This window comes from Tenrec ecaudatus, chromosome 7, assembly GCF_050624435.1.
Source record: "Tenrec ecaudatus isolate mTenEca1 chromosome 7, mTenEca1.hap1, whole genome shotgun sequence".
NCBI classification, from domain to species: Eukaryota; Metazoa; Chordata; class Mammalia; order Afrosoricida; family Tenrecidae; genus Tenrec; species Tenrec ecaudatus.
In genome coordinates, this window is record NC_134536.1 from 24635395 (window position 1) to 24647428 (window position 12034).

Genomic DNA, 12034 nt, shown 5'->3' on the forward strand with positions numbered 1-12034 from the left:
AACGGAGTCTTCATTTTTTTCCCCTTTTCAATGTCTGTTGATGACTAGGTACGAAATTCTTTCTAAACATAAATTCCGTTTGAAAAATTCAAAAGGTTCAAAGAATTGAGTTGTGAGAAGGCTCTCTCCCAGGCCTTTCCCCAGGCACCCACTGCCCTTCCCGGAGGCACCCAATGCTGTCCGCTGATTTTGTGCAGAGATGGAGAAGCAAAGGAAGCTGTATCTGGAGATGTTGCTGCTGCGCCTCAAGACACTGATGCGCAAAGACTACCTCTGGATCAGGAGGTGCTCTTGGGGGGGGGGGGAGGCAGAGAGGCTGTGTTAACCCATTCATCAACCCCTCCATGTCCCCAGGGAGTTGCGAGGTGAGGGGAAGGCGGAGCTGTGGGTTGGGTTGACAGAGCCAAGTAACTAACTGCAAACTAGCTGCTGATTCCCTCCTGGGCAGCTGGTGGTAAAGGCATCCATCTCCCACACTAGCACTTTTCTGTGTACAAAACAAGATCATATTTTTGTATTCTTTTGATTAGAAGCAGCCGTATTTACCCAAACTTTTCCCCCTTGACAGGGAGATTGAAGACAATTTTTCAAATCACCAGCTTGATTTTCATGACTCTCAGAGCCAAAATATTTCCTCCGCTGGAAGGCGATTCTCATGATGTAATATAAATTAATGGAAAAAGAACAGTGGACACTCGCTTTACCGCCAAGTCTTTATGAATACTTTAGCAAGACATATTTATCTTAGTGTTATGAATATTTAATTTTTTCTTTATCTGGAAGGAGATTGCAGGGAGTGCTTGATAATCGATATATTTTTGGAAAAGTTTATCTTTGATGTTAAGTTTTATAGACATTAAAAAACAACCCAATAAAACAAACCCACTCTGAGAAATGATGACTTAATATTTTTGCTTGGAGTGTACTGCATTACTACTTGCATCTATTAATATCAGCTTCAACAATCAAGGTAGCAGCAGAACATGTGACAGAAAATAAATAAGCACAGCCGAAGTCTCTTCTAGACATGTATGTATAGAAAAAATAGCCAACAGAATTTTGAAGGTTAAGAAATAAACAATGCCCCATCATCTCTAAAAACATTCTACAAATCTATTTTAAATAAGCCGCGTGACATGGTTCATGACTTGACAACAAGCTCACCATGCTGTCCTAGAAAACCTAGGAATGGGCCCAGGCTAAAAAGTAATGTACATTAAAGGAAGCATTTCATATCCAGGGAGGAACCAATGGGCTTTGAGATAGCTTTTGATTTAGGAATAAATACAGTGAGATTGCTGCCTGGAAACATTCTGTTCGTGAGGTTGTGAACTGCTGGTGGTTGAGTACCCCTGCCTCAGGGGGACCCCACATACAAAGAACCAGCCTGCTGCCCAGTCCCACGCCATCACTGGGATAGGCTCTGAGCTGGACGGTTGGGATCCACCGGCTTTTTGTTCTTCTCCATGGGGTCAATGTAGTCTTTTGTGTACCATCATCTTTTCCGACAGGGCTCACGGCAATTCCCTTTGGAACGATTTGATTTGCACGCACGTCTGTAGAAAGCAGAGCCTGTGTGGTGGGATCAACCAACAGAAGCAGTCCATCGGGTATGGGGGGCAGACTACTAAAACCCCCTGCTCGTTTGAGAGCCGGTGAAACGGAAGGCTGCTGGGAAAGGATGGTTAGGATTATAGCAATTTTCCATGGGGCCATGAACACTGGATTTCTGTTCTAACTTATGTCTCCTAAGACAGAGCGCCTCTCTTTTCTAAGTGATGTCGATTGTGCTCCCAAGGCAGATCCGTAAGTGCCCGTGCTGACTCTCACCAGCACCTGTTCGGGGCGTAAAACGTCAACTGGATATTTCTAATAGCAGAATGAATGATGCTTAGCTGTCTTCTGGCCCAGAAAATTAAATTAAGGAGCGAGGGAAAAGAGAGTACAAGGCAGCCCCTTTTTAAAACCATTCACAGTTCTTCGAGAGAAAGACAATACTAATTCCAGAAATGGATTTACCCTTGAATAAAATAACAAACAGTTGAGTTTATGATGAAAGTCCAGACATTTATGAATCTCATTAAATCATATCTTTAAAATCACCACATGGACTATGAGGTTACCATGAAGCAAACAAGGGCGAGTGCGGCAGCAGCAGAACACAGATTCATTATTTATGCTAAACGGTATTATATCTTACCTACCTTGTAAACTGTCGACTCTCTTCATGAACTTCCATTTCTGTGCTTTTAAACTCATTTAGTTCTTTCCTTATTGCTGCCTAAATGGGGGGGGGATCGGTAAAAAGAGAACTATTACTTAGGTTATATATTTCCTTAGCATTTACAGAAAGATGGAAGCAGACCCCCTTTTCTAAGAAATGACTCCCTACTTCTACCAGACAAAGGTATGTGTGGTAGTTAATTGTCTGTGCCAACCTGGCTGGGCTTTGGTTCTTAGTGGTTTGACCAACACTAGTCTGGTTGCATTTATGGAATTGTTCCCAAACCAAAACCAAACCAAACTCACTGGCATCGAATCGACTCTGACTTATGGGATGAAGTCAGTTGGCAGGGGGAGAGCGGATTATCTTCCACAATGCAATCAACTATGATTAATCAGATGAGGAGGGAGTTTCCAAAGAACACCTTCTGCTTTGGACTATAAATAGGTACTTTGGCACGACTCACACACATGGGGGAAGACAGATGCCACCTTCGCTACAAGCTAAGGAACCTAGAAACATCCAGGACTCCTGCCAAGGGCAGAATCGACCAGGCCAAGGACCCTCCTTTGGACTTCTAGCCTCAAGAACTGCGTGGAAATGAATTTTTGGTTTTCAAAACTACTGGCTTGTGGTTTTGTATTAGAGCAGTCTCAGGAAAATAAGACAGTGTGAAAAATGTAATTCCCTATCACCACCAAACTAAAACCAGGAGGGAGATCAAGTGTCATTGACAAGGCAGAGGAAGAAGGCATTTGCTACCCTCCTCCTTGAGCCTGGTCTCCGTGTAGCCCCTAGCCCTGGTGATCACGCGGAAGGTGCTGGTCATGAGGTTCTCTAAGACACAACGTCATTGGCCATCAACATCTCTGAAGTTAATACTCCCTTCTCACCAGGGGCTGTCTAACAAGCTGTGGAGGAGGCAACCGCTATTTATTCTTTAACATTCAGAGATGAGAAAAATAACATAGAACTTAAAATTTCAGCATGGGACTAGAAGTGCCTCAGAAAAAATGTCAAGTGGGCCCATTACTATTTTACGAGGATATGATTCACATCAGGGGGATTTTGGAGTGTGAGCTGCTTAGGGAATTCGCGATGAAATACTCCTCCAAACATGAACACTAGTTATCTGTTAAAGGCAGTGGCGGGGTCATGGCTGGTGTTTGGTTTCAACTGGTGGCTTATCTGTATTTTGTGGTATTATTGTTTTTTATAAACAAGGCACATTGCACTTACATAAAAAATGTACTAAGAAAGACCTTTCCATCACTCCTAATGGACTGTTTAGTCAAAGCAGGACTAACAATACGAGCCGCAGAAAGTGACTTCACGAGACATCGGACAGTGTAAGACATGAAAAAAGAATAATCATTTATAAATTATCAAGGGGTCATGAAGAAGGGCGAGTGGGGGAGCGAGGGGAAAAACGAGGAGCTGATACCAAGGGCTCAAGTAGAAAGAAAATGTTTTGAGGATGATGAGGGCAACAAATGTACAAATGTGCTTGACACAATGGATGGATGGATGGATTGTGATGAGTTGTAGGAACCCCCAATAAAATGATCAAACAAGAAAAGAAAATGAACTTGGTCGATGGAAAATGGTGGCTGTCAGCAAAGGGCAAGGAGAGAAGCCAGCCCGGGGCCTCTCTCGGGCTTTCTCCCAGTAGTGACTCCTGTCCTCCCGCGGACAAGCCTTTCCTTTTAACCTGATATTTGGATCCTTGTGTCACCTCTTGTCTCTTCTCCCCAAGACACCCCACAGCCCCTGCAGTTTCTATGGGGGAACCTGGGCCAGTGCTCTTGCTCCTGACTCTGGGAAGAAACGAAACAAGCGAACTGCGGGCAGGCCCGTGTTGTTGGGGTATCTTTGCTCAGCTTGTCCACAGTTGACTTCAAAAACTATGTGGACAAATGGAATCAGAAGATAGTGGAATTTTCCCGTGAACTTTTAAAATCCCGTGTGTGTGTGTGTGTGCGTGTGTGTGTGCGTGTGCGCTGGTGGGGGATGAGCAGTGGGAATGACAGGTCTGTTCTCATTATGAAAATCCTTCTCTGGTAAACTTATTCCTTCCTTCCAATTTTTCATTTCTACCAAGAAGCTAATTTCTGAATAGAAGTTTCCAGTATGTGCTTCACACCTAGTGGGTACTTTACGGCATAGAATTATCCTTTGAAAGGCATCAGTATGGAGTGTATGAAGATTAAGTGTAGGATGAGAATCAGCACAAAATTTTGCTTCATGATAAACGTTAGACGTGGTTACCTGGGATCCCAAAGAACTTAAAACAAATAGTTGTTATAAATCATTTGCTATGAAACCACAATACTCAGATGAGGCTCTTTTCCATGGTGGGACTTCTGCATATCCCAGTTTTCTGAGGTACGGCAAAGATAAAGCTTGGTAAACCATGACCATGGACCAGACAAGGCTCGCTGCCCACTTTTGCAAATAAACTTGTATTTGAACACAAGTGAGTGCTGCTTTCGAGCTATGAGGCAGTGCTAAGCTGTGACATGAAAAGCTAGGAAAGTCTGAAACATTTATAATCTGGCCCATTGCACAAATAGTGTGCCAGTCTTACTATAGACCAATGCCTTTTCAACCGTTCACATATAGTTTTAACACAATACGTTGTGTCAGTGCTAGTTTCTAACAGTCAAGATGGGGGATCAGTGTTGAACTGCTACCTACCAGGTTGGTGGTTCAAACCCACCACCCGCTCGGAGGGGAAAAGGTAAGCCTGATCCAATAAAGACGTGCAGCTTCAGAAATCCTCCATAAGGCCGAATGAGCTCCATCACTGTGGGCTGTGTTGTGTGAAGCCCTCCCCAAGCCGATTTGAATGCAGGCAGGGCATGGGCACTAAGCACTGGCCATTTTGGAGACTGAGCTGAAAGAATGATACTGATTACTAACTATATCACAAGCGGCTTAACTAATCAGAGGCAGAAAACGGCTGGGCTATTTGGTAAGGTCGAGCCTCCTAGGATATTCAGGTATGGAAGCTTTTAGAAAAGCCATGAAATCGTGAATTAAGCGATGGTGAGAGCCTTGCCTTGTCTGCCGGTGTTAGCCTGGCCCACGGTTTGTCTGCCCGGCGGTCGTAGTCCGGGGAGTCACTGACTTCTACATACTCATTAAATCGGAGAATCCGTCGTGCTTGGAGCTCTGCCACTGTGGGTCTCAGGCTGAGCTGCAGGAGGCAAGGAGGGAAGACAAAGATGTCAATGAACCATCGATAGCCTCAAGGTGGCAAGTTTTCTATAGAAAACATTCAAAAGTTGGTTAAATAAGGTCGCTTTCAGGTAACCAAAAAAAAAAAAAAAAAAAGACTGCGCATCCTGGGAATTTTTAATGCGAACTAGAAAGCAAAGTGCCCTAATTTTTGTGACTATAAAAATCATCGTCGCTACACAGGTCAGTCTTTGGCGACCATCTGCATTAGGCGACTTTCCCACCTTGCCATGCACTGTGACAGATACAGGCTGCTCTGTCGTCATTGGAACCAGGCAAACACAGTGACACCCACAGCGCGAATCCAGGTTCATGAAGCTGCACCCAGACTAAATCCCTGAAAATCCCTGAAAACAAGGGTGTTCATTAGAAGTCAGTTTTCTCACCTTTCGGCTGAGTCTGCGTTTAAGTTCCATTTTTGCTTCTTGCTCTTCTTCTTCATTCTTTTCTGTAACAGAGAGAAGAGGCATGATGACTTCGTTACTATTAATGGTATTTATAAGAGAAAAATAGATTCAGGCTTCTGACAATTGGCTTCTCACATATATTGACCCAGTACCGCTCCAAAATATGTTAAAAGTTATCAAAAGGTTCTGCGGAGAGAGGAACCACTAATTCCTATTTATAGATTTTAGTTTTCTTGTAGCCCTTGTTTACTTTACTAAATTTAAACTCTTCCGCTTTCTAATTTCATGTTCTGTTTGGGAAAAGAAAACAACAAAAACACAAGACAGTCTTTGATTGCCACCCATCTCCTGGCCTTATGAGCACAATTCACCAGCTCTCAGACCCAGCTCTGCCTCTGGATCTGGCCAGTAAGGGAACAGCAAAGACCCAACAAAAGTCCCCCTTAGAACCAGCTGACGTCTGTGCTGCCCATATCCATTCGAATCCAAACAAAACGCATGATTTGTCCACCTGGGGTTTCATAAAAGCCTAATGTAATCTTTCTGTAATTTTTTGGGTACTTTGCTTTTAAATCAGAATGTTCTGAAAAGAGTGAGATGAACTGTGGAGGGAGCGGGTTTCTTACAGCCTTGACTTCTCTTGTTCTTGGCTCAACTATCCAACTTAGGGACCAATTTAAATGAATGTTATCCAAAAATGGGATTAAAAGAATCATGTCTCTAATTTAAAAAAATAGACATCGTTTTAGGGTTCTAATGATTGCCTACTGGATGACTTTTTCTCTGTTGCTCATTATTTGTTCTGTACTGAGCATGGGTTATGCTGCTCAGATACCAGTGCGTATAAAAGATCACACTATATACCGGGCCAGTCACAAATGTGGAAAAGGAAAAGTCCCCTCCTGTGAAAAGGAAATTATGCTTCTTTTAAAAATTCAACAGCCTCCTTATCACTAAAATTATTTTAAGTGTGAATCAGATATCAGTATTCACTATTTGCAACAAATTGCATGTTAGCGGAATACACTAAAATCCTCTAATAATTTTTCTTCATCTGGACAAGGAAAAGTTTGTACGTGCTTCCTAAGTATGCATGTTCATTCATAAGTCTGATCTGTCCTGATTGTTCAGATCACAAGTGCAGATAAATGGGAATCCTGCTGCGAGATAAGCAGCGGCTAGTTACTATTCTGTCAGCGTGTGTCAAATTTGGTTATGATTTGAACTTCTCCTTATGAAAATGCTTGAAGTTTTTAAATGATTATTGCATAAAATGCATACTTTTCTTACCCTTAAAATTCATCCTGAGGATCCAATTACCTTTTATGATCAGGACAAGGCTTGTGAATCATCAATGATACATAATAGGCAAAATTCCCATCCTGTGGCCCATATAATTCTTTTCCACCGAGGACTTTGGTTATATTAACGAGTAGAAAACTATACCCTGAATCCATTTTAGTGCATTTTTCCTGTAGAGTGACCATAGTTCAGTTCTGAAGGTACTTTTCGAGACAAAAAAGCTGGATATTTATTCGCCCCCCGCTAATAGAAGGAGCCCTGGTGGTGTAGTGATTACACAAGGCCAGCAGTTCAAAACCAGCTGCTCCCAAGAGAAAGATGGGTCTTTCTAGTCCCGTGACGAGCTCCAGTCTTGGAAACTTACAGGAGCATTCTGCTCTGTCGTGTTGGGTCACTGGAAGTCGCCATCGACGGCAGCGAGCTGAGTTGAAAGCTAACACAGATGCTCCAATTTCACTACAGAAACGTGCTTTCCTTAAGGGGATAGTACCTAGTTTTCCCTTTTAAAAATCATATTGGACAAGTCAACAGATAGTTATTAAAAAAAAAAACACCGATCAATTGCAGTTAACACAGTTAACCCTTTCGTTACCGAACGAACATTTTCTGTGAACTTCGATACCATGTCTTTTGGTAGGACAAGGCATGCTGAATCAGGGGAAAAGTTTATTTTAGGTAATATGGATTCTGATATCATTAAGTGGGGTACATGTGTCCCATGTAGTCTGTTCACAAAATTGATGGGTCATAAAATTATGTAGTTTTGAACTGCAATTAGGGTAGCAGCTTCCTTAGGAACTCAGAGGCTGAACACGTAGGTAGGTGATATATGTCCCATGGCTTTTATAATGAACAGGATTTTGCCACCTGGGAATACATATCCAGATTTCACATTGGGGACAGACTTCCTGACATTTCCCATGTTCAAATTCTGCTTCTATCGACGTTAGAGAGACGTGGAAGAAAGCCAAGTCGATTGATGCAAACCGTATAACCTCTAGAACCTGTGAACTCTCTCACAAAGAGTCAAGGTTGAACCATATCGTTATCTTTCTTGGAAGCTCATGGAGTATTTCTTTTTCTCCTTTAATGTTTGATTCATTAGTGGGGATAACGGTAGGACGGAAACCTTTCTGGTTACTTTAAGCAAACTGGAAGGACGGTCATGAAAGAAATAACATGGCTCAGCCACAAATCTTGTCCTCGGTAACTCCTAGCAGACAGAGCAGCGGCGAGGCAAGTGCTTCCCACAAAGGAAGAGACAGTCGAGGCGAAGCAGCAGTGAGTGGGCCCTACAGGAAGCCGGCCCGTTGCAAGGACTGCCCGGGCACACACGTTGGGGTGAGCGCAAAGGGGCTGAAATAAAAGCACAGAAATATCGGCACCAGGGCCATCAGTTTTGTGTGTGTGTGTGTGTGTGTGCGTTTCCGGGTTTTGTTTCATTTTAATTTTTTGCTGTTTTGCCTGTTTCCATAAAGGTGTCCTTTTAAACCATAGAGATATATGTACACATGGTGAAATGTGTAAAACATAAGCTATATCAATGGATGGGGCACCTTGCTTGTGAGATGCTCATGGTAGACAACTGGGTGTTTCTGTAAAATTCTTTCGAACGTTTCATAATAGCACGTTCCTAATAAAAGTTTCATAATAACCCCTGCAGAACTCTATAAAATACCCACTTGCTATTACATTCATCGATACATCGCCTAGGAAGCTCGGCCTCTCTTATTCCTGTCCTGGGAAGGGTGGTCCGTGCACCTTCCTTTTCCTGAGGAGCCAATACTTCCCTTTTCGGGCGCCACTCTCGCGTTCCACTGAAGAGATTTTGAGGAAGAACCTGGGTGGTGTAGTGGTTACACACTGGGCTGCTAACCTCAAGGTCAGCAGTTCAAAACCATCGGTTACTTCGTGAGCGACAGATGGGCCGTCTACCCCTGTGAACCCTTCTCTGGGAAACGCACGAGGTCCTTCTCTCTTATTCTACTGGGCTGCGGGGGGTCGGAAGCGACTCGTGGCAGTGGCTCTGGCTTGGGGTTGAGCCCCGTAACGCACAACTGAACAGACTGCAGGCAAAGAAAATTCAACATGGTACAGGCTGCCAGCAAAACGGAAAATTCTATTGGAAGAAACACACACACACACACACACACACACACACACACACACACACAGCCGGAATGCTCCCGAGAAGTGAGGATACGGAGGCCTTCTCTCGCTTACTTACTTGGACACGCTGTCAGGAGACCAGTCCTCGGAGACGGACATTGCGTGTGGTTAAGCAGAGGGCCAGCAAACATAAATAGATAGATAGGAAGACCTTCAAAGAGATGTAGCATCAATGGGCTCACACATGACATTGAGTGTGAGAACGAGGCAGCCCGGGCAGCCTTTCTTTTTGTTGTACACACGGCTGCTTTGAGTCCGAACCCCACTCAGCAGCAGCTAACAACATCTCCCAGGGGAACCTCACCAAGTTCGTGGCAAACTCCCCCTGTTTTTTAATTCCATTTGTCCACCAACCTTTTGAAGCCCCCTCCTATATTCAACAGCCTGGCGGCATTGAAAGACAGAAAGGAAGCGAGGACGGCATGGCGTGAGAATGATGCGAAGACAAAGGCGTTTGTTCCCTGGCTGCCCGTGAGAGCGACCAGCATCTGCGGCCATCTGATGCGTGTCTGTTAAAACAGTGGTGTGGCCTGAAGGTTTCTTGCTGCGAATCGTTTTCCTGCTATGTCAAGGAAAGGTGACCTACTTAAAATAAGCCACACTATCTCACACCCAGGGCTTGTTGTTTTTCCTCTCTTTAAATAGACAATCGTACTTCTTTGGAACAAAAGCTGGAGATTAAGTGAACAGACAGCAGAGCAACAGAGAGCAATCTATAGTCAAGAATGTAAAGGCCATCAGGGCCGAGGGAAGGGTGAACATAGGGCGTGCTCTGCCTTTCAGTTCCCTGGGACGGCTTACTGGACCGCGTGGGACGACGTCACCAGCTCTTTCCTGCTTCCTTTGGCTGTCCCAGACTCCATCTAGAGATCCTAAGCTAGCTATCAGCCTCTCCACACGAGCAATCTGTCCTTTGTTTCCAGGATAACCAGGCTTCCATGAAGTCAGAAGGAAGCACAAAAGGTCTGAAGTCAAATCTGAAGCTGATTGTGGGGTCTCCACGCATTCTCAGGTCCCCAGGAGAGAAGCGGGGTGTAAAAGCCAACACAGCCCCCAAAAGATCAGCGTGTGACACATTTCCTGGCCCATGAAATGGTTCCTCAAATAATCAAGTTCCCATGCATTTTTGGTTCTGGTTGTCTCACTGGGCAGGAAAAAAAAAAAATTCAACCAGACCACACTCTCGCTCGCGTGCTGTTTTTCTAGGCGTTTCAGCCGGAATCCAATAGAACATCATCATCGTGTTCTAGGAGGTTCTGGTTTGCATCTGGGCTTAAAGTGTAATCCCACCAATATTTTCCAGGCACCTATGATCAACAGTTATGCGCTTTTCTTGTTTTTTCGTGTCAAACATAGATGCTGTTTTCATCCTTCCTCAGAAAGTTGAGACACATTTGTTGTTGCTAGGACCTAGTTCCTCCTCTAAACTGGCTCTTCTTCACATTGCAAGCCATCTAACCTCTTTCTTGGGAATATGTAAAGTCATATGCCAGTTACGTTCATCAGAGCCAGAAGCAACCTTCCACACTGCTGAGGATCTTTCACTGTTGAGGATCTTTTCTCAGAAGTACTCTGCATATGGAAGGTCAGAGGTTTGAACCCACTTGCTGCTCCGGAGGAGAAAGATGAGACAGTAGGCTTCGGTAATGATTTATAGCTTTGGAAACCTCTACTCTGTCCCATAGGGTCTCTAGGAGTCGGGAACGACTCAGTGGCCATGGGTGTAGCTTTCTTTTTAAATCCAGCTAGATTGTATACAACCATTGCTTTGGGGGCTGGCTTGGTAATTGAGATGGTCAGGGTAAATACACAATCAGAGAAACTACTTCAACGAGAGAACCGGGGATGAGGTGATCCTCTAATAGCATCAGGAGGTGCTCACTGTGGCCTTTACTCGTGCAGGACACCATTCAGGGCGCTGTCCATCTCTGTCCTTTATATTTCACCTGGTAAGAAGTGTTTTTGAAGCTGAGTTAAACTCCACTGTATAAAATTACAGGGAGGTTTAACTGTACACTGGCCGTTCCTGGACTCACGGTGGTTAACAACTACATTGATATGCAATCGTGTGACCTGTGATGTTTCAATCTGTTTATATACTACCTGCAGTAACTTAAGAAATTACTGGGCCTGGGAGGGAAATCAAGTTAAAGAGAACAGAGTGGAGAAATAAGGCGGGAAAATGCCAAAAGAGCTCCAGAGCAGAGGAATCAATTCATGAGAGAAGCAGCTTTTTTAATAAAATTGTATGACATGAATTGACAATTTTTTACCATCATTCTCTTTTTAATTGAGGCAATTTTAAAATCTAGGAAGAAATAGTACCTGACAATAATATGGGGAAATTGGATAAATGAGGGATACTCCCCCCAAAAAAACCCTGGACTTTCCCCCCAAAGCCATTTATTTATTTATTTTTAACAAAACAACCTTATCACCTTCAAAGTACTCTCCATTACACTTAATACATTTGTCAAATCTACGATTCCGTTTGGAAACGTTTTTTAAACTCCTCTATTTGGATGGCTGACAGCACCTCCATCATTTTTTCTTCACTTCTATGGCATCAAATCACTGTCCTTTCATGTCTCTCTGCATTTGCAGAAACAAAAAGAAGTCGCAAAGAGCGAGGTCAGGTACACGAGGCAAAAGAGGTATGCTGTTTTTTGTCAGAAACTGGTGCACTGAGATG

General features: G+C 43.7%; 1 protein-coding gene across 4 annotated transcripts in view; it reads right to left on the reverse strand.

Moving 5' to 3' along the window:
- PHACTR2 (phosphatase and actin regulator 2) overlaps positions 1–12034 on the reverse strand; it is a 127933-nt gene that overhangs the window by 13013 nt on the left and 102886 nt on the right. For all 4 annotated transcript variants that reach the window (XM_075554443.1, XM_075554441.1, XM_075554442.1 and 1 more), the window contains 3 exons: positions 5851–5912; positions 5286–5423; positions 2205–2281 (listed from right to left, as the gene is read on the reverse strand). In XM_075554443.1, the coding sequence (XP_075410558.1) occupies positions 2205–2281; positions 5286–5423; positions 5851–5912 (277 nt within the window). The remainder of the gene's footprint in view (positions 1–2204; positions 2282–5285; positions 5424–5850; positions 5913–12034) is intronic.